Source organism: Panthera tigris, chromosome A3 (genome assembly GCF_018350195.1).
Source record: "Panthera tigris isolate Pti1 chromosome A3, P.tigris_Pti1_mat1.1, whole genome shotgun sequence".
Classification (NCBI taxonomy): Eukaryota; Metazoa; Chordata; class Mammalia; order Carnivora; family Felidae; genus Panthera; species Panthera tigris.
Window position 1 is genome coordinate 127,724,357 of NC_056662.1, and position 23,724 is coordinate 127,748,080.

At 38.8% G+C, this 23,724-nt stretch overlaps 1 protein-coding gene across 5 annotated transcripts in view; it reads left to right on the forward strand.

Moving 5' to 3' along the window:
• Positions 1-23,724, forward strand: part of NBAS (NBAS subunit of NRZ tethering complex) — a 328,450-nt gene that overhangs the window by 53,436 nt on the left and 251,290 nt on the right. For 4 of the 5 annotated variants that reach the window (XM_042982471.1, XM_042982472.1, XM_007080697.3 and 1 more), the window contains 2 exons: positions 5,499-5,567; positions 13,880-14,008. In XM_042982471.1, the coding sequence (XP_042838405.1) occupies positions 5,499-5,567; positions 13,880-14,008 (198 nt within the window). Of the gene's footprint in view, positions 1-5,498; positions 5,568-8,513; positions 8,572-13,879; positions 14,009-23,724 lie in introns of those variants that run through there. The other variant, XM_042982474.1, reaches the window with a different exon arrangement.

The following is a 23,724-nucleotide window of genomic DNA, read 5'->3' on the forward strand; positions in this document are numbered from 1 at the left end:
TTTTTCCAGTAGGGAAGAAACCAAGAAATTAAAGTAAAGCACAGTATAAGGGAATGTGTCGTGTTGTTTTTTCCTATAGTGAATGTATTTGTCCTGTTAATTCTGTGTTAAGATACACTGATTTTAAAATAATACCCTAAAACCATGAATGGTTAAATGTCTGGTGTTAAAAAGGAACTAATGAAGAAATGCTTTTAAAAGAAAATCTTAAGCAATTATTGTAAGCTCCCATTCATTTTTTTCTTTAGTTCTCAGCATATTCCGAAGTATGTTATTGTGAATTGAGCTCAACAAAGTAGGGTTGGGTATGTGGTTTTTTTTTTTTTTTTTTTGGTGAGAAAGAGAGGGTGAGTGAGGAAGGGAGAGGAGAGAGAGAGAATCCCATGAGGGGCAGAGAGAGAGAGAGAGAGAGAGAGAGAGAGAGAATGAGAATGAATCCCAAAGTAGTGCTTGGACTCATTACCTGTGAGACCATAATCTGAGCTAAAGTCGGATGCTTAACTGACTGATCCACCCAGGCACCGTTTGTTTTTGTTTTTTTTTTTTTTTTAATTTAGTTCAACTTAGTGGTTTATGTGACACTAGACCCTGTATCTGGTTGTATTTCTGGGTGAGTTTATAATCGAGGACTGTTTTTTGTGCTGTTCCTTCCATGTGCTACCCTCTACTTATGCTAGTTCCTGCCTCTTCTCCTGCGGGACCCAGAGGAGTCCGGATTGGGGTTTGGTAGCCACACTTCACAGATAAGGAGCCTAAGATCTCATGACTAAAAATAGGGAACACAGGTGGAACGGATCTTCTAGACTCCGTTGAGCGCCTTCCCCCACTCCCCATGTGAGATTATGCCCGTCTCAGTGGCACTGTCAGATTTGTCTGTGATTATCCCATAATTCATAAAGGGGTAAGAGTTGCTTCAACATATTATTTCGTTTTTGCAGGAAGTTCTTCCTGTTTCTCTTGATGTAGTTCATACCCAGCTTGTAGTTTTCTATGTGAGATATTCAGGGCAGATCTTGGAAAGAGTTTGAACAGCTTTGGCTCTTGAATCTAAGTGTGATGTCTGCAGCTTATTTTTTAAATGGTTTAGTCAAAACCATAATTTAAAAGATGTGTATACACACACATAGATAAAGCACACATAGATAAATGGCAAAGCATCAATAACTGGTGAACCCAAGCGAAAGGTATACTGGTGTTTCTTTGTACCATCACTTGCGCTTTTCAGTAGCTATGAAATTTGTCAAAGGTTGAGGGGCAAAAGAGAAAATATAGGCTAAGTGTGGAGGATACAAGGAGAGATGAAGTAGGCGAACTGTGGAGGTCCATTTCAGGTCAGTATAATCGAGCGCATTTGTGACAGAGTGGTCTGGGAGACGAAGAGTCACAGAGTGCTCTCGCATACCGTGAAACCTCTTTTCACCTTGGCTTCTTTGAATTCTCTTGTGCTTTCACTTTGCTCCTCACTGAAGTATTGAAATCTGCTTTGCTATGGCCCTTCCCTCCCCAGCCTGAAGCTTTGGTATGGCAGTCTCTTAAAAGAAAATTGCCCGTGCCCTGACAGAATAAGTGGGGAAAAACATTAAATTGCAAATTGAATGCTCGGCTGTATGATTAATTTCTTCGAAGGGTATTTTAATTACGTTAGTGGCTCTTAAATATGTCTTGCAGCTAAATGTCCAGGCCTTCTACATAGCCTGCCCCTACCTCAGAGTAATTTGAGTTTTGGGATTAGTTCCTTTTGTCAGGTGGCAGATACTGTCCTCATCGAGCTTGTTTGTTTAAGGTTGCTATTGTGTTCGGGTGGATATTGACTAAAAAAATGCTGCTGACACATATATTCTAGTCTCTCACAAGGCTGCCAGGTTGTAAAAGAGACGGTGCAAGATTCAATATGTGCATTGACCAAAGTTTCAAATTAATGTTGGGTAGTTTTATTTATTCATTTGTTCAACGTTGAGTCACTGCTGGTGTTAGGAATAGAGAGGTAGCAGCCCTCAAGGGGTTTACTGTATGGGAGGATATAGCTGTGTCCACAAATAGAGGCAGTAAGCTATAACAGACAGCAGGTTTGAATTCAGTAACTGGGAGAAACGAAAGAACCCAGACTCGGGAGTCAGAAGTCCGGGATGGGAATTCTGCCTCAACACTTTACACTTCTGTAGGTAAGGCTTTTGCGACAATTAGATGAGGTAATATATTTGAAGGCACTTGAGAAGCCATACGGTGATCTAGAGTGTTCATTGTTATTATGTTTGTATTTTTAAGATGAGAATTTTAGAAAAAGTATGAAAAGGAACAAAACTAATTTTTATGTTATTGCTACGCTGCTTTTTTGGTAAAGGCTGTTGTGGAAGGGACACAGGCTGTTTGGAAACCCGTTTCTCTGAGAAATCCTATTTCCCTCAGAATATAGAAGTGATCAGAGGAATGTCTTCATAAGACCCCACCACCTGCCTGCATCTGTACCTCTTCTGTCGTTATCGACAAAGACAAACTGTCCTTGTACCGGCTACGGCCAACCCATCTGTGTTTCCACCAGATCTCACACTTGTTCATGGAAGAATATTTTTCCTATACCATGAATTGTGCTGTCTGTTTGACTTATCAGCGTACAACATGCTTTTATTTTTCCATCATAAAAACTATTTTTTTGTTTGCCTTTGGGGGATCTAGACCCCACTAAATCCTGCTACCACACCATTTATTTCCCTTTCTTTAACATGTTCTAGAGTCGTCTATACTTGCACTTCCTCTTTCTTTTCTCTCTTGAATTTGAATTCTGTTGCATGGGGATTTACTTCTATCATTTCACTGAAATACTCCTATTGATGTTATCAGTGGCCTCCAACATTTTACCCATGCATCAGTTTTATTGGTATTCTTTAATCTCTTCTAATTGCTTCTACAAAAATCAGTTTATTTTCCTTTCTTCCTTTCTGTTCTCTGCCCTTTTTGTGCTACTGCTACTTTGACAAAACACATAATATTTGCACATTAGTTTCTACCTTGATCCTCACCTTTCTTTCGTGTCTTAGATGTCCATTTCTGATTCAGAATGCTGTCACTTCTTGTTTTGAAGTGTTCCCAGTCATCTCTTGGTTGGATGAAACTATCTTCTGGTAGATGTGTGTGTGTGTGTGTGTGTGTGTGTGTGTGTGTGTGTGTGTACACATGTGCTCTTTAAGATCTTATTTTTAAGTAATCTCTACACCCAACATGGGGTTCAAACTCAGCCTGGGATCAAGAGTTGCATGCTCCACTGACTGAGCCAACTAGGCGCCCCTCTTTTAGAAGATGTTTTAAGACGGGCTCATGGGGAAAGAGTTCCTTAAGTTCTTGTATGTTCAAAATTGTTTTCTAGTAGTCTAGTATTTGAAGGAAAACGTGTGGATATAAAATCCTTAGTTTACCCTTTCTTTCAAGGAACTTAAAAAACAAAAAACAAAAAAACCCACTACTCCATTATTGCTTTGCTTTGTATGTGGAATATGAAAATTCTCACTGAAGTTAAATCATTTTCCTTACAAAGGGAATCATACAAATAATATACAAATGTTATTTGGCCATTATACTTGAAGGCCTTGAGGATTTTTTTTTTTCAGTCTGAAATTTAATAGCTTTCCTAGAATATTTCTCAGAGTTGATTTTTCTGGGTTAATTTTCTCAGGGAATCCCCATTGGCTCTTTCAATGTATATATCTTTTTCTATTTCTGGCAAGAATTCTTGGATTATAATTTTGACAGTGGTTTTAGATGATCCCTTTGCTACCTTCCCTCATCTGTCCTGCCTTGACCCTGCAGTATTTTTACAATCTGCTTTTGCTCAACACCAGGCCTGGTAGTAGGCGTCATGGGGACATGGGGGTTGGCAGGAGCAGTGGAGATGACACCCTGGGATTTGGTGTTTTTTGTCTTTCTTACTTACAGTTATTTTGAAGTTTGTCTTATCTTCTGTCTTCAAGTTAAGGTGAGGACATGATTTTCATATAGATTTATTTTCTACTCCACCCCCCCCCCCCGCCCCACTTTTTTTTCTTCAAGTAAGCTCTACACCCAGTGTGGGGCTTCAGTTCATGACCGTGTTCTACTGACTGAGCCAGCCAGGCACCTCATATTTTTCCCTTCTTTTTCTTTTTTTGTTGGAGGAAATATTGGGAGATACGGAGCTAAGCCACCACTGATGGCTTTAACTACTCAGAAGTTCTGATAGGAAAATTTTTAAGCTCAACAAAACTGTACTCTTCTTTGCCTTTTCTTTCAAGGTAAAATTCATAAAACATAAAACCAACCACTAACCATTTTAAAATATACAATTCAGTTGCATTTAGTACATTCACAATGTTTGCAACTATCACCACTATCTAGTTCCAAGACATTCTCATCACCCCAAAAGGAAACCTCATTCCCATTAACTTGTCCTTCCCTATTCTTCCTCCCTCCAGCTCCTGGCAACCTCTAGTCTGCTTTCTGTTTCTTTTTTTTTTTTTTTTTTTTTAAATTTTTTTTTTTTTTAACGTTTATTTATTTTTGAGACAGAGAGAGACAGAGCATGAATGGGGGAGGGGCAGAGAGAGAGGGAGACACAGAATCAGAAGCAGGCTCTAGGCTCCGAGCCATCAGCCCAGAGCCCGACGCGGGGCTCGAACTCACGGACCGTGAGATCGTGACCTGAGCTGAAGTCGGACGCCCAACCGACTGCGCCACCCAGGCGCCCCTGCTTTCTGTTTCTATGGACTTACCTATTCTGTTTCATATAAATGGAATCCTATAATATGTGGCCTTTTGTTTCTGACTTCTTTGATTAGAATAATGTTCTCAAGGTTCATCCAAGTTGTAGCATCTATCACTTCTTCATTCCTTTTTATGACTGAACAGTATTCTGTCGTGTGGATATATTACATTTTGTTCATTCTTTAGCTAATGGTCTTTTGAGTTGTTTCCACTTCTTGGCTGTTGTGAATAGTACTGCTATGAACATTTGTGTATAATTATTTGATGGAATACCTGTTTTCAATTCTTTTGGGCGTATACTTAGGATGGAATGGCTGGGTCAAATGGTAATTTTATGTTAAACTTTTTGAGGAACCATGAAACTTGTCTACAGCAGCTGTACCGTTTTACTTCTCCCCACCCCAAGCAGTGTACTAAATTCTCTACATCTTCAACAATACTTGTTGTTTTAAATTTCTTAAATTACACCCTTCTCTCCCTCTTGATTTTATAAATGCATCTGTTAAGTCTAAAGAGAGTCTGTGTCCTATTATTTCAAATACTGGTTTCTAAATGTTGATTTCTTTTTTCTGGCATTTTTGAAGCATAAGATCAATTCCTTAATAAATTGGCTATTGTGAGTACATCTCTGACACCTATTGATGGCTTTCTTAACTATTTCTTAAAATGTTAGATTTCTTATAGTTTTCATTTCGCGATAAAAGGATTTTTACAGCGAGGAAGCATTCCATTAATTTTTCTTTGTATGATGTGCGTTTATTTTGTAGGTACCGAAGACCCTGGGATTGTTAAGGATGTTAAGTGTCAAGTTTTATAGTCGCCCAGGACAAGAACAGGTAACTCACAAGCTTAACCTTGTGCTTCTCAAATATTTTCACCAGAGTACCTTTAAAGCACAACGGAATGAACCTTCAGTGTTATAGATCTTCATCTGGGTGTGCTCTTAATTGTACCCTGCGTGGACAGATCCATAAGTAAAAATTCCTGGAGCTATTCCCTGAAGGTTTGTGTGTTTTACTGTATATCATTCTTCTCTCAATAACGAAGATTTGAAAAAAAAAAAAAAAAGGGTGAAGAATGAACTTAGTCCTCTTGAGTTTGGGAATGGAAGACAAATCTCCTGGAACCATTATATGTTTGAAGTTTTTTTTTTTAATTTTATCTTAGTTGCAAATTTTCCTTCCTTGTCCATAATATATCCTTTTTTGTTTGTTTGTTTTTTTAAATCTGAGATTATTGAAACTCCAAGAAAAAGCAAGCCATGTTGATTCTGGGCTTCAAAAACCATTTTATACTGTTTTCCAAGAGATGCATGGATCCTTGACAAGGATGTTTGTCAGTTTCCTCCCGATGTGAGTGAGGTGCTTAGGAGATGGAGATGGAGATGGTTCTTCTGATGGAGATGGTTACTTCACTCTCTCTGTCTTGCTCTCATGAGAGTCTTGGCCTATATGGAAGCATCGGATCTTATCTTTTTTGTTTTGGGGTGACTCAAACTGCCTCATTTTTCTGTTTCTTCAATTTCTTTACTTACCCAAGGGAAATTGCAAGAAAGTACAGAAATCTTGAGAAATCAGATGAGCATTCTGGTGCTGCATTTGCATTTAATATATTTAAAGTTTGAGTTCTTTCTCTGCCATTGACTTCAACTAAGTCATGCATTCTGGATTGTTTTGGCATTGTCTCTACAAAAGCGAGCAGTACCACTGCTGTTGATGTCTGGAAAGTCACTTTCACGTTGAATCCCCATATGGTGGCACTGTTTTCCAGTTAGCATTCTCTTCAGGCATTTCATGGAGTTTGTTTTCATTTTGCAGATGAAGAAACATATGACAGATCAAATGGCTTGGCCTCTGCCATGGACTTAGTTCTCTGTATCGCCGCTGTTGATCTGTTACCATTTTAGTGCATGATAGCATTATTTTACTTTTTCTTCCTGCATCCTTTCTGCATTCTCTTTAATACTATCTAAATTACTATCTTTAACAAATCTTAAATGACTCACTTTTCAAATTCTGTTGACTTTATTAAAGCAATTATATGTCATTTCAGTGTTTATTCTTTTTTTTTTTTTTTTCAGTCAGTCAGCACTCACTTTGAGCCCAGGCATAATGTTAGAGCTGAGAATAAATTGATGAATAAAATGCATTGCACTTCCTCAAGCAGCCCTCAGTGTAGTGGGGGAGACACTTACAGAAGCAGCTGGGAAATAATACAGTATTATGCATTTTATAACCCCTTCTATAAGTTAATATGAAGTACCATTGAGGTGCACAAAGAGGGAGCCTTTCATTCTGGAGAGGATACTCAATTTAGAAGTGAGGGTTCCTCACACAGAAAGAGGGACACTGGACATTTCCAGCCTGGTAGCGGCATTTGCCAAGTCCTGGAAGTGTCAGAGGGCAGTGCTGGAACATTCCAGTTTGCTGGGCTGTAGACACTAGTTTTATTTGGCATATAGTATTACCTTTCAAAGAGTATATTAATAATAAGAGTTCTGTGTGTTCTTTTATAAAGAATGTTGTCTTGGAAAATTTTTTTCCCAAGGGCTTTTTATTTCCTATGTATTTTTGCAGTGTCTCCCCCTGCTCACTAGCCCCAGGTTTGTTAACCAGGCATTTGAGGATGATTTATTTATTTATTTATTTATTTATTTATTTATTTATTTATCTATCTATCTATCTATCTATCTATTTATTTATTTATTTAGGGAGGTCAGACTTCTAAACCACAGTGGGCAAGAATATGAGCTCAACTTCTTAAGGGCAGGATTTACGTTTTGCTTGCTGCTAGCTTCCCACAGTGTCAGACATACCTGGCATATAATCTGTATTACTGGATATGTTTATTCATGTTGAATGTGGGAAGAGCAGCACTTACGAATTCACCTTTAAGACTATGTAGTAATTCAGAACATTTTGAATGTATGTACTAGAGTTCAGTACTTTAATTTTCATGTAGCGTGTACATTTGAAAGGTGTAATGAAATAGGAAATCACTCATTTTTAATTGTTCTGTGTAGATATGCAGTTGAAGAAAGTTAGGTAAGTTAAAGCACTCTCAGTGCTAAGATCTGATATTTAACATTTAAAAGAATTACTCTCTTAGAAAGGACAGTTAAAGGTTTTATTGTAGTGTTTGAGAGAAGACACAATTCCTACTCTATTGCTGCCAGTAGTAGAGGCTTTAATTAGTGTTTTTAATTAACAAAAGATCAAATGGACGTTTGAGCTAGTAGTTTAATAAATGAGAAATAGAGGTGAAAGTTAAAATCCTGTTCATGTTATTAATTTCAGTAGTATTGGTATCACATTGCTACACAAGAGATTCAGTGAGGTAAGAGGAAAGTATCTTTTGGAAAGCTGTGGGAAGAGATTTTGATACAAGGAGGTAAATAGAATTGATAATATGCTCAATTAAAAGGGTCATAGATGAATTCATGGTGAAAGAAGACCATGCAAATGATCTTTGTCAACCAACTTCCTTTGTTCCATTGTAACTTACAAGGTAAGACTGCCTTTCAGTAGATACTCATGGAATAGAGTAGACTGAAGCAGGCAGTAAGTGAAATTCATCATTTTCTTTCTTTTCCTCACCTTTTTTTTGTTTTTTTAATTTTTTGAAACATTTATTTATTATTAAGAGACAGAGCATGAACAGGGGAGGGCCAGAGAGAGAGGGAGACACAGAATCCGAAGCAGGTTCCAGGCTCTGAGCTGTCAGCACAGAGCCCAATGCGGGGCTTGAACTCAAGATCATGACCTGAGCCGAAGTCAGACGCTTAACCGACTGAGCCACCCAAGCGCCCCATCTTTTCCTCGCCTTCTTTGGGGTATAATTGTAAGATATTTAAAGTGTATAATGTGATGATTGGATCTGCATATATGTAAATGAAGCTTTTCCCCCATCGAGTTAACACATCCACTACCTCACATATTTATATTTTTATTGTGTGTGTAAGAACCATTCAGGTCCTCCTCTCTTAGCAAGTTGCAGTTACATAATACAGTGTTATCAAGTGTAGTCATCATATTATACATTAGATCTGCAAACCTTCTTCATCTTGTAACTGAAAGTTTCCACCCTTTACCAACCTCTCCCAACTTCCTCCACTCACTCCCCCGCTTCTGGTAGGCAGCTAGTTTTCTACTATCTGTTTCTAGGAGTTTGATTTTTTTTTTTTTTTAAAGATTCTACATATAAGTGATACTCAGTATTTGTCATTCTGCGTTTGACATATTTCACTTAGCGTAATGCCAGCCAGCTACATCCATGTTGTCACGAATGACAGGATCTCCTCCTCCTCCTCCTCCTCCTCCTCCTCCTCCTCCTCCTCCTCCTCCTCCTCCTTCTTCTTCTTCTTCTTCTTCTTCTTCTTTTTTATGTTTATTTATTTTTGAGAGAGGGAGTGAGACAGAGTGCAAGCAGGAGAGGGGCAGAGAGAGAGGAAGACACAGAACCCGAAGGAGACTCCAGGCTCTGAGCTGTCAGCATGGAGCCTGACGTGGGGCTTGAACTCATGAACCCATGAGTCATGACCTGAGCTGAAGTTGGATGCTTAACCTGACAGAGCCACCCAGGCACCCCATGGATTTCCTTTTTAAAGGCCAATTGACAGTTTGTGTGTTTGTGTCCCCACATCCTCACCAGCATTGGTTGCCTTTTCTTATTCATAATAGCCATCCTGATGTGTGTGAAGTGATACCTCATTGTGGTTTTGATTTGCATTTCCCTGATGATTAGTGATGTTGAGCACCTTTTCATGTACCTGTTAGCCATTTGTATGTCTTTTTTTTTTTTTTTACTTAGAAAATGTCAATTCAGATGCTTTGCTCATTTTTAAATTGGGTTGTTTGTGTTTTTTTGCTATTGAGTTGTAGGAGTCACTTGTACATTTTGGATATTTTTATCAGATATGTGGCTTGCAAATATTTTCTCTCATTCCATAAATTGTCTTTTCATTTTGTTAATGGTTTCCTTTGCTGTGCAGATGTTTTTAGTGTGATGTAGTTCTGCTTATTTATTTTTGCTTTTTTGACCTGGCTCTTAGTGAAAAATACAAAAGATCATTGCCACGACCAATATCAAGGAGCTTATTCCCTGTGTTTTCATATAGGAGTTTTAGGGTTTTTGGGCTTATGCTCCACATCTTCATCTGGTTAGAGTGGATTTTTGTATATGGTGTAAGGTAGGGGTCCAGTGGGTATCCAGGTTTTCCAATACCATTTATTGAAAGAGTATCCCTTCCCCATTGTGTATTCTTGACTTCTTTGTTGTAAAGTGACCATTTATGCATGAATTTCTTTCTGAGCTCTCTTCTGTTCCATCAATCTTTGTGCCTGTTTTTATACCAATACAGTATTATTTTGATTACTATAGCTTTGTAACAGTAGTTTGAAATCAGAAATGGTGATACTTAGAGCTTTGTTCTTAGTTTTCAAGATTGCTTTGGCTGCTTGGGGACTTAGGGTCTTTTGTGGTACCATGCAAATTTTAGGATTATTTTTTCTATTTTTGTGGAAAATGCCATTTGAATGTTGGTAGGTATTGCATTGAACCTATAGATCACTTTGGATACTATGGACATTTTAACAATGTTCTTTAAATCCATGGACATGGAATATTTTTCCATTTGTGTTCAGTTTCTTTGATCAGTGTTTTATGGCCTTTCTTGTATAGATCTCTCACCTCCTTGGTTAAATTTATTCCTAAGTATTTTATTCTTTTTGATGCTAGTATAACAGATTATTTTCTTAATTTCTCTTTCTGATAGTTCACTGTTAGGGTACAGGAACAGTAGTCATTTTTTGTATGTTGATTTTTGTATCCTGCAGCTTTACTGAATTTGTTTATTCTAATGGCTTTTTGGTGGAGTCTTTAGGGTTTTCTAAATATACCATGTCATCTGTAAGGAGACAATTTTACTTCTTTTCCAATTTGTGTGCCTTTTATTTATTTTCATGCCTAATTGCTCTGGCTAGGATTTCCAGTACTGTGTTGAGTAAAACTGGCAAGAGTGGCTTTCTTGTCATGTTCTTGTTCTCAGAGAAAAGGCTTCCCTCGTTTCACTGCCAAGTTACATACTCTTGACCATCATTCCAGCTGTTGTAATGATTAAAATAAACATGATGTTCATATTTGAGGAATATGAAAGAAACCCAGACACATTTTAACTGAAGTAAAAATTACAGCTAAATTATATTGCTTTCGGAACTACTTAATTCAAATAGAGAAGACGAGAGAACGATTATTATTCACTTACGCTGAGAAATCTGAATACGGTAAGAGGAATTATGGTTTGAAGGTTTGAGGTTTACTTTTAGTGTGATGTGCAGTTGATTGAAAAGCCATTTCCTCTTATTTACAAATAAATAATTTGAAAGAAATTCTCTCCCCAGCCAAGCAAGAAACATTCTGACTTCCAAATACTGCAGGCTCGGTTCACAGACTTTAGCCTGGATTTTCTAACTGTGGCTTTAGATCTTGTGTAACAGCTACTGTCAGGAAAATAAATTATTCCCTGAGCCAGAGATACTTTAGAAACACGATGTTTTCCTTCTGAAATAAAAACTCTATTTTATTTGTAGAAACATTGCAGAGCGCCTATAGCACACAAAGTAACATAGGTGGCTTGTCTATGTCTGACAGGCTGCAGTTCGGTTGCTGCTGAGAACTGTCTTCTCACTGTGCGTATATGTGAAAGTTAAACGGGTAACTTGGACTTTAAAGAACTGCATACTTAATGTGTATACACCTAATGTCTGGATTTGCTCTACAGTACCCCAGGGGGGAAAAAAAACCCCAAGAACATTGTGGTGATTGGGGAAGGGTTTGTGAAGCAAGTGTGAAAAGTTGGTATTTGTTGATAAGCTGGTTGTTGGTTCCATGGGTATTCGTTATACTCTAGTTTCTACATGTGGGTCTAAGTGCAAATTCCTACAGCAAAATGCTTCAAGAAAGGAGTGTTAAGTTTTCAGCGAGGAGATCATAGTATCAAATGAAACTTTAAGGGGATTCAAGAAGCCACCAGTTTAAAAGCAAGTGGTAACATTTTAGTTCTTCATGTCGAGAGAGAAAAGGAAGGTATGAGGGAGAGAAGGATTAAAACGAAGGATAATTTAGCATATTCATTTATTACTTTCTAGATCACAAGGCTATTGTTAAATTATTCACATTATTCAATATACTTTTGTTTGTTTTTTGTCAAAGAGATTCATCAACTTCCCATTTGCTTTCAGAGCACTTCTATTAATTGGTTAATGAAGCATTTATAATACCAGGGAGTTCTCATACAGACCACCGGTGACTAATTATTTAGGTGAGAAAACAGTAAAGTATACTTGATCATGATTGCTGCCGAGGAGCATGGAGCTTCCTGGAAAGGCTGAGGCACCGGGGAGGGCAGTGGTCACCGTGTGGTGGAAGTGACTTGGGCTGGGACTGAAGGCGGCATCTAGCTCAGGTATTGCTATCTATACTAGAATGATCTTCAGCAAGTTTTTGAACCTTTGGGATCTTCAGTTTCTTTGTCTGCAAACTCTGAAGAATGCAGGGAGAGTTCTTGAGAATGAAAATTTATGCTTGTGATCCCACCTTCTGCCAAACCATGGAGCGTATTGACCAGAGTTGTGAATGGAAGGTGCTAGGCCCTTCGTCTTCTCTTCCTGACCTCCTCTCCGTCACGGAGGAGGGGATGGGATGTAGTTAACATTTGCTCTCAGTGCTTTTGCTTTTATTGCTTCTTTTTGTATTTTAATCTTTCTTACATTTAATTCTGGCAATCTGGGATAGACGTGTTATATCCAGTTAAAGTGACTTTAGTCCTTAGTGAGGAGATTAGAGGATGCTAATCTTCTCATCTATGTACTCATCCAGCAGTGTTTCTCACTTTCTGAAATTGTTCTATTTGCTTTTGTTGGCTAATATGCCTTAGTCATTGTAGACCTGAGGACTTAAGCTTGTGTCTGTAGAGACCAGGTAGATAATGTGGTGAATTGAGCCAGGCATAATTTTTTTTTTTTTTTTAGTATAGTCATGTGTAAGTTTCAGATCATAGCTAGTATTTGACCTTAATCGTAGGGCCATAACCAAGAATGGTGGGGGCTTTGGCTTACTGGAAAGCTTATGATCCCTTTAAGCATGCATATGCTGTTCAGCCCCACCTGATTATTGCCCTAGTGTGACCGGGTAGCACCCTCACCCTTAAAAGGTGGTGGTGGACTCTTGTGTTGCCAGATTTTCTAAATGCTAAGGACACATATAGTTGTAGGCTGTCATTTTTAGGTCTGATTTATTATTTGTGGCTAAACTACCTTAGACCCTGCTTTCAGTAAATGCTTGAGTGGGCAATAGATGTCCAGTTAGTGTTGGTTTGATTCTTCTGCTTCTGCTTAGGCGATGAACAGGGGACATCCCTGCTTGTCTGGTTTCTCATCAAGAAAGGACTGAGAGATTGTGTGGGCAAGTAGGCCTTGAAAAGACAAGACTTTCTCTGTGCACCCCGTGCTTGGCCATGTAATATCAGTGTATTAACAAAATTTTTCTGTAGCAGTGATTAGATTCCTCATGTTTACCAGGAAATCTGGAAAATAAACACTCCTGGTGCCCCTTAAATTAAGGAATGCATTTCCCCCCTTGCTACCTCTGTTCCCATCACCATTGGACCTTCTTTTCTGCCAACTCTCTTCTTCCTCCTTTCCCTTCCCTTTCATCCACACAGCATAAATTTGTGGCCTGTGACAGGATATTCCAGATATTGTGTACATACAGAATCTTGTGAAAATGTGAACCCCAAATTCAGGAAATTCACCATCTGGTCAATATCAACCCGTAAAAGTTAATGAGAACTCATGGTAATTGATGTGTGATGTAAAGGAGTGTTTTTATAATGCTCATATATTTGGGTTTTTGGTTATATGTGAATTATAACACTATAAAATAGGTTAAAAAGAAAAAAAACTCCTTAAGGGTAAGATTTCTGTTTCTTTATGCTGGAGCACATTTATAGTGTATGAAGCTGTTGGAACCCTTTATTATGAGAGATCATTTATGACATGGCACCCTCTAAAGAGTGTTATTAAATTCTGGAGGTTACTTCTATTCAGCTACAAGTTCCTTGATCTGACGTTAATGTAATATTATTGTATAGGATGGGATCTTTAAGATGAGCCTCTCTCCAGATGGGACCCTCCTTGCTGCCATTCATTTCTCAGGGAAACTAAGCATCTGGGCCATTCCGTCTCTGAAGCAGCAAGGGGAATGGAATCAAAATGAGCAGGTATGTCTGTTGATTATTATTATTATTAGAATGGTTTTCGCTTAAGGGTGAGTACTGACAATAGTGGTTTCATTTGGTTGATGTTTGACTGCAGCTCACAGCTATTATTCATGCTCAGCATGCCAAAGCTTTAGTTAAATTAGAATATCATCAGCATAGTAGGATAAATTAAGAACAGAGTAGCACTGTGTGCTGACTTTAATTTGTAGTGCAGTACATTCTGTATACTGACTGTAATCTGTCCACCCCCTTCTCCTTTTTTCTTACTATAAAAATACAGAATGGAGACACTAATTTTGTAGCAAAAGCCAACTAATATGGTAAAAAAATTGGAGGGTCAGTATTCTAAAAGGGCTACAGTTCTTCCCCAAATCTTGCAACACTAACATAATATTGGGCTTGCTTAAGGCTTGAAGGGAGACCTCTTCACTCAAAAGTAGGGAGTGAAGATGCAATCTATTAATTTTTTAGTGTCTTGAAATGACCGGTTTTAAGAATGAAAAGGCTTAGTGGTTTAGTAACGGAATCATCATTTGTTATATTCTAAAATCATGATGGGCAAGTAAGGTCTGTGCATATAATGCTGTGTATTGCGATAGAGTGAAGATGAAAAGAAAGACCTTAGTTAGATATACTTTATGTTCTAAATCTTTTACTCCTCTGATGGTGATTTGGCATTTCAGTACTTATGGGTTAATTTTTTTCCTCTCACTTCTCCATTTCCCTTTTCTATAGGAATATCTTTTCACCAGCTTTGGTGGATAGTTTTGTGATTCTAAGACTGGAGCCTTTTCCCTGAATGGTCTGAATGGATTGATGTCTTTTTTCAGAATTCTTTTTAATTTCATTTCATCAGTTAATCTGAGCTATTAAAACGATTTTGAAAAGCAAAGAGCATTTTGTTATTCCCAGAATAGCAGAGGGAAAGAGAAACTGGCTGTATATTTTCTTACACTTTTCACAGACTTAAATTTATTTTTGCTATTATTCTTCATTTTTTTTGTTAAAAAAATTTTTTTTTTACATTTATTTATTTTTGAGAGACTGAGAGAGACAGTGCATCAGTGGGGGAGGGGCAGAGAGGGAGGGAGACACAGAATCCGAAGCAGGCTCCAGGCTCCGAGCTGTCAGCAGAGCCTGATGCGGGGCTCGAACCCACAAACCGTGAGATCATGACCTGAGCCAAAGTCAGACACCCAACCGACTGAGTCACCCAGGCACCCCTTTTTTTCTGTTTTAATACACAAGTTTGGCAAGATTTTTTCCCCTTAGTTCCTACTCACCTTGAATTTAATTTGTTCTCTGCACCTCTACCACTCACTCTGGCCCTGGATCTCGATTTGTTCTAAACAGAAGAGGGGTTCCTCAGTCTTCAATCTCAGCAGCTAAATACAAGGAACATTGTTTTTCTCTCCTCGGAATTGATAGCTAACCTGATTTATATCTTCCCTCTAGAAGTGGAGTGGATCAACTCTAAAACCATTTGTTTAACATATTTAGCCATGCACACTGGATAACTGATCCAAAAGGTACCATGTATTTTTCATGGCTATTAATGTCTAGTGATAAATTTGCATTTGGAAAGACTCTGTTCTTTCCAATATTTTACATTTGGGCATTTTTTTTTTCTTAAGTTTACTCATTTTCTTAAAGTATTTCATTCACCTAATAGAAATATTGATCAAGTTTGAAGCACACTTAATGTTTGATTTTGTTAGTATTCTAGAATGGCATACATGTAGTGTAAGGACTATTTAGGCAAAATTTATTAGTATGCTCTTTTGTTTACTGGAATTCTGGATACCCTTCTTGTGAAGATAAATTGCATTTGTTGTAACCCTTATTGGCATACACTCAACTTTTTAAGTAGTTAGACATTTTTTTTGTCATTAGTTGCCGATCAGTATCATTGTAATTCGCTACTCTTTAGCTCATTAATATTATTCATTAATTTTTTTGTGATTTTTATAGCGATTCTATTAAAATAATTTAAAAAATTGTTTAAAAATCTTGAATGAGTAAATGTAAATATCCCAGTAGTTTGGAATAGGCCATCAGAAGAGTAATGGGGCAGGAAAGGAAGGAAATTAGAAAATGGCCAAAGAGGTTTATGGTGGGAAGAGAGAGGGGTTTATGTCAGAAGTTGATCTCCTGTGTTTCCCTGGTGAGACTCTTTGACCCTTGAGAATGTAGAAGGGCAGCTCATCAGGAATTGCTCTAGACTGTTCTGTTGTGCCACAGTGTGCTTCCATCTCGCCCCTTGTGGCTCTGGTTTAGCGCCCACCGCACAGTCTGTAGAGGCTGTCTGTTGATGCAGCTTGATTCTCAAGCCAGTTCTAGCTATTATTACAAACTGAACGATTTTTAGGGTAATATATCTGTTTTTTTCAGATTGGGTCGCCATAAATTATTTCCCTCGAATGCCTGAGCAAACCAGAAAAAAAAAAAACAAAACGAAACAAACAAACAGGTTTTGGGGCTCACAAAACTGAAAACCATGGACCTGGTTGCCATCGCTGCAGACGTCTTGTAGGTGGTAGAACCCCTTGCTGAGGGAACAGTGGCTTCGTGAGAATTACTGAACCCAATCCTACCTTTATTGCTATTTCTCCTGCTGCTCAGCACACCGCCTTATTCCCGGATTCATCCCATCCAGGGCCTGTGGCGGTCAGCCCCGCCCTTCTCGCGCTGTCGCTCAGCACAGGGAAGGACGAGCTGAATAGAACAGATCTTGCTTTGAGACTCCTCATTCTAGTCTCAAAAGAAATTTTGTCCAGGGTTGAAAAGCAAGACTTTAATTTCATCTATGCTTTTCTTTAAAATTCTAAAGTTGTGGTTAAAATGCAAACTCCTTTGTTTACCTGGATCATTATGCTGCTTCACACTTGCTTCCTGAACTTTCCTCTCCCTGCTCCCTGCTTTTGTCCCATCCTTTCTTCATTCTGTCATTCTTCATTCTGTCATAAATTCTTGTGAGGCTTCCTCATTTTCACAGAACACTCTGTTTTTTTTTGTTTTTTGTTTTTTGATACACATTTTAGGCTTATGTAGCTCTGGTCACGATTCATGTAGATAGTATTCTTGTAGCTTTTACAAAATTTACTGTAATAATAACCTCAATTATTATTTATTGAGCACGTATTCAGAGTTATTTAGCAAGTAAGCAGTAGAGTTGAGATTTCAGAGAGATTTCATCTCTCTCTGACTCTGATGTATATGCTCTTCCCATGACCCCGTGCAAAAATAGATACAGTTTTTAAAAGGTGGAAAATGTATTTATTAGGCTTTATTTATTTGATCTTTAGAAGAACAGAGATAAATCTTTTTTCCCAGTGAATAGAACACAGATGTCTTCAGCCTTCTCAGATGTGTTGAACTCTCGAGCCAGTTAGTGTGTATCACCAAAAACTGGAGTAAATAGTTGACATAGCTTCCCGCTGGCAAACCCTGAAGTTTACAATAGATCTGCGCAGCACTTATGATGTGCTGGGAGAGTATGTGAGAGTGGTAACTCTTTCTTCAGCACAAAGGGTTTGAAAAACTATACTTTGCTTGAGTCTTTCACCTGTATCCCGGGAGTTCATCACATTGGCTTGGCCATTTTGGATTTGGATGGGTACTATATGAAGGGAGTCATCAAAATTTAGTGCACCACAGTAAGTGGTATAAAGCTTGTGTGTAACAGTTTTATAAAGAGTAAGCTGTTACTGTATTCATAATAATAATCATAAAATAAGAGAGTTCATCTCTTTATTGAATCTTTACCAAGTTTTAGAGTAGAGAATGCAGTAAGTCCCAGTGAGATGCTCATAGTCTTACAAGGGGAATTATAAACAAATCAACAGAGTAACATGTTAATATTATGAAAAGATAAGCTCAGAGGAAAGACTCATAATCCAGCTGGGGGGAAGGATTGTTGGGAGTAAGTAGCATTTGTCTACTAAGGCTTGGCTGTCCACCCTGAGTGATAGGAACCTATTTCAATTGCTTCACTACAGTCCTAGTAAGTAACAAATGTTTTTGTGTTCTAATAGATGGGAATAGTGCTAAAAAGAAGTAAACTTGCATCGCTGCATTAGAATCAAGATGCTGGTTGGACTCAGGCTCTTGGACTTCATAGGTTAAGCCTTTGTTTCAGAGTATCTTTTGTAGCCCTTATGTTGACAGATTTTGACTTTTTTTTTTTTAATTTATTTATTGAGAGAGAGAAAGAGAGAGAATGAGAACCAGCAGGGGAGGGGCAGAGAGGGGGACTGAGGATCTGAAGCGGGCTTTGTGCTGACAGCAGCGAGCCCGATATGGGGCTCGGGCTCATGAACTGTGGGATCGTGCCCTGAGCCAAAGTCAGCACCCCTAGATCGTGACTTTTATCTGGGTGAGTGAGGTACTAGTGATGATATTAATGGAAAACAGGGAGAGAGGCCATGCAGTTGATGTGAACGGTGCTTCTGGAGTTCAGCATTCATTATGCAGAGACACTGGAAACACGAAACTATTAATAAGTCATATACCAAATATATTGGTGTCATTTTGTGTACGCATCACTGGCTGAGCCCTTAAACAGCTGCTCCTTTCTCACTCGTCCTGCAGTAGTCAAGGGACCTCGGGTCAGCCGGGTAGGACAGGGCTCTGCCTCTCTTACTGCTGTTCTAGGAAATGAAATGGCCAAGCCAGTATGTTTAAAATAGATTATATGGTAACATATAGCATAGAGCCAGCTTATAATTTTAGCTAAAACATTGTCTGAGAAGAAGCTAGTGTTACTGTTGCCCTATACAACTGTAGCCTCTTTTACCAAATCGTGAATTCAGCTCATCTGGGGCTTTCTTCATGTAATTCACTACTTTATTAGTTTTCATAATATGCTTTGTGTAATTGAGTATTTTCTCTATAAAATCTAATGATTAAAGATAGTTGTGGAAGTGCGTATTCTGATTTACTTCTACCCAGTTGTGAGTTGATTAAATACTTCAGCTTTCATTGTCAGTATGAAAATCCATCTGGCTAGAAATCTGTGAGTATTAAGTTTTGTTCATGTGTGGAATATAGTAAAATTGCTAAATTGCTAAAGTGATTTTCATTTCAAACATTTCCCATATGTTATGTTTGTATATTTCCATCTCATTTTTGGCCTTAATTTTTGTCTGAAGAAGTTTTACCATTTTTCTATTTGTACATCCTATGATAAAATAGGAAAGATAAGTTTTGTTTCTCCTACAATTTGCTCTTTGCCACAATAGTAGGTATTGGACAGATTTTGTTAAATGGATCAATCAATGAAAGATAAGTGGGAAGATGACAATTAATGTGATTGATCTTGACACAGTCCGCAGCTGTCCTCACAGCTTCACTCAACTGTGAGCTCCTGGAGAAAAGACCCTGAATACATGTTTGTTCCACGGGGCCTAACATAGAGCTTGGCATAAAAAATACTAGTAAGCGTTTGTGGAATGAATAAGCAGTTGAAAGGCTGCTTTTATGCTGTCGGAGGCAGCGGCCTTCATTATGTTTAGCTTCTAGCTGTTAAAAGAGAGTCAACAATCAAAATTCCTAACTGAAGAAAACAGTGCTATCGCTGTCACTGTAGGATGTTCTCAGTCATGAGGTGGCATGTCACCCAAAGAGGAGTGACAGGGAGGTTGCTTCTGAGAATATATCAACATGGCACTAGGAGTGAGCACCCCTGGAGTGCTTTCACAGGGGCCGTGGGTCCTTGCTCATCCTGCCCTCAAAACACCGGCCTACAGCGTGTGTTTCAGATACCATAAAGCATGGCCATATCACGGGCCCCTCACAGTTAGAGTTTTTAGGGTTGAAGGATGGGAAGTCTGGCCCAGTTTGAACAGTATGAGAGAAGCAATGGGAATATCAGCTTTTTTTTGTTTTGTTTTGTTGTGTTACTTCTTAATTCCCTTTACCTATTTTGCCCATTTCTCCCCATCCCCACAACTGCCAGTTTGTTCACTGTATTTATGAGTCAATTTATATTCTCTTCAGATTCCACACATGAGTGAAATCGTGTAGTATTTGTCTTTCTGTCTGACTTACTCCACGTAGCATAATACCCGTGCATGTTGCCATGTGAATGACGAGATCTCATTCTTTTGTTTGGCTGAGGAATATTCCATCATGCATATACACCACATCTTTTTTCTCCATTCGTGCATCAGCGGACACTGGGTTGCCTCCATATCCTGGCTGTCGTAAATCATGTTGCAGTGAACATATGGGGCTCCTATATCCCTTCAAATTAGTGTTTTTCTCTTCTTTCTTTGCTTACTTTCATTTTCCGGTAAATACTTAGTAGTGGGATTACTGGAATGTGCGGTTTGTCTATTTTTAGCTTTTTGAGGAAACTTCGCACTGTCTTCCACAGTGGTAGGACCAGCTTGCATTTCCACTAACAGTGGAAACAGCTCCTAATAACATTTATTATTTCTTGTCTTTTTTTCTAGCCATTTTAACGGGCGTGAGGTGAGAGATCTTATTCTGGTTTTGATTTACATTTCCCTGATGATGAGTGATAATTGAGCATTTTTTTCATGTGTCTATTGGCCATCTTTTTGTCTTCTTTGGAAAAATGTCTATTCGTGTCCTCCGCCCATTTTTAAATTAGACTATTTGGTTTTGGTGTTGGGTTGTGTAATTTCTTTATATATTTTGGATATTAGCTCCTTTTTGGACATGCCATTTACAAATAACTTCTCCCATTCAGTAGGTTGTCTTTTCATTTTGCGGATGGTGTCCTTTGCTGTGCAAAAAGTCTTTTATTTTGGGGTAGTCCCAACAGTTTCCTTTTGTTCTTGCATCCCTTGCCTGAGGAGACCCATCCATAAATAGTTGAAATAGTATGAAGGGAGGCAGTGGGGATGTCTGCTTTGAGAGTAGTGCGGCACAGCTGTGTCAGGATACTGGTCTGGTAGGTCACCTCTGCCTGAAGCAGAGTTATGTTTGGGCTGCTTTTTTAAATGTACTGTGCAGATAGTTTCATCCAACTCCCACATATTGTGAAAATAAACATTTAGTTCAGATATCTAGCGTGAATCTGTGTTCAGCCGTAAAAATGAATGAAGTACAGATGCATATTACAACATGGATGTACCTTGAGAACCTTCTGCCACTGCAGAGAAGCCAGACACAAGGGGTTACGTGTTGTATGAATTCATTTATACGAAATATCCAGAATAGGTAAATCCACTGAGGCAGAAAGTGGATTGGTAGCGGACAGGGCTGAGGGGATGGGGTGTGGGAAGTCACTGCTTAATGGGTAAGTGGTTTTATTTTGGATCGACACAAATGTTTTGAAACTAAATGGAAGTGACAGCACTGTGAATGTACAAAGTGCCACTGAATGTTCATTTTAAAATGGTTAATTTTCCATTATGTGAATTTTAGCTCAACAACAAAAAATGGCATCGCGAGTCCCATCTTTCCGCCAAAACCCCAAGACAAGCAAAAATGCAGATAATTAGAATGGATATCCTGTACTTCAGTTAAACTGACCCACTGTTTTCCTGAATAAGCTTAGGGTTTTTTTTTTTTTTTTTTTTTTTTTTTTAATCGGTGTACTTTTGTTCATTCTGTGTTTGCTGACTGGAATGTCTTCCTGCACCCATTTGCCATATCCAGATTTTATCCAGTCTTGAACGTATAGCACCCAGTGTACTACTTCCTTTATACCTCTTGAATCCCCTTTGTCTTACTCGAGGCCATCTTCAAAATGACCTCTTCAACCTTTGAAGACCCCTCCACTTTTATCTATACCTCTTTTTGGGCAGCTGTTATATTTGAACTTGGGTTATAGTCACTCACATCTGTTTCTTAGCTCTCTACCTGCTTGAGTTGTGCGGCCAGTAATGTATGGTTTCTCTTCCTCCTCACAGTATAAGTGCACAGTGTTCATTGACTAAATGGCAGAAGAGACCACACCTTTGAGAGGCTGCAGGAATACTAGTACTAAGCTAATTTTCCTATAGCTTAGCCATTCTAATTAGGGTGCAGTGATTTAAAAGAATAATTCATTCCTGGGGCGCCTGGGTGGCTCAGTCAGTCGGGTGTCCGACTGCGGTTCAGGTCATGATCTCATGGCTTGTGGGTTCGAGCCCCACATCAGGCTCTGTGCTGACAGCTCGGAGCCTGGAACCTGCTTCGGATTCTGTGTCTCCCTCTCTCTGTGACCCTCCCCCGTTCATGCTGTGTCTCACTCTGTCTCAAAAATAAATGAACATTAAAAAAAAAAAAAGTAATTGATTCACTTATTCAGCATTTAGCTCCCGTGACAGGTGAGTACTGTGATAGGTCTGGGAGTACGAAGATGACTCTGACAGAGTTCTGGCTGCGGAAGAACACATCTTCGTCTTGTGTTTAAAATCAAATTCACAAGAGACAGCCATTATTAAAGCCATCTGCACGGAACAGCCTAGTCCCGAAATGTCTGAAAACTGACCCTCGTGGACTGGTGCAGCTTGTTCACGGTGCTCTTCCTCATCGTTAACTCTGATGAAGACAAGCCCACCTTGAATTCTCAATGTACTTATGCTAGTGAGATGGTTTCGTTTGAAAAGATTTTGGAGATTTCTTGTTAAATTTCACTGTGATCTGTATGTACTTGAATTCCCCCAAGGCCGAATCATCCTTGTTGTTTCTGGGACTTAAAGTGTTACTCCACCCTTCCCTTGTGTACTCCACGATGTCAGCAGGGAAGCACACGTGTCCCCATATGAAGGTGCTGTGGGAGCACGTACAGCTGATGACTCGGAGGCCCTAAAAACGTCTGAAGTGCCCTATAAGTGACCAAAGAAGATTTGATCTTAAGGAATCCAAGTTGATTAGTTTCAGGAATCTATACCTTCTGGTATTCTGAATCTTTGGAAGTTAATTTTGAGAAAGTAAACCGAGACAATCTATTTCTTCTGTTAGTATATAAATAGGCTTTTAGGGTGACTTTTTGGGTAAAGTTTAAAGAATTATATCTTCTGTTTTCAGTGACTGCTGTGAGTGATTTATCATAGTAGTGGAGATCAGGAAATTCTTTTAGGCCTTGGAAAGAAGTATCAATTTTAATACTCTTAACGCTTAGCCACTGAGAAATTGTTGATAAAGTATATATTAAATGAGAAAGCACATTTTGACTTAAATATAGCATTAGTTTCTTTAGGCTTAAGATTTCACATAGCCAAATGATATTTTTGCTGGTCTTTTCCCATACTGCTGTAATTCTGAAGATGCAGTAATTAACAGTGAGCCCAGAGGGGGTCTGGCAGTGTGTTCATCTTAGCTGTTGTACGATAGTGGAGAGAGATTGATGTGTCGTCACCTTCTCAAAGGTGGGCATGGCATTATGTTCCATGAAATTAGAATGTGAATGGAGGCAGCTTGAGAATCGCATGGTTATATTTTTTTCTGTAGTAAATTAGTCCTAGGAAGTTAGAACTGGGGATAACATGGAGGTTGCAGAGTCTAATCTCAGAGCCGTGGAGCCTAAGGCCTGGAGGGGTCACTCCACTTACAAGTTATAGGAGTAGGACTTGTACCCAGACTTGTGCTTATTCACCACAGCATAGCCGTTCTCCTCCCGCAGTGTAAGTGTGTGTATATGAGTGTGCACAGAACGAATGTTCGTGTGTCTTGCTCTCATCGTATTAATTGCACACTCGCTCTCTTACTTTTCTTCTGCATGCTCTTTTCTTCATTAAATTGAGTTACAGTGGTTCCAG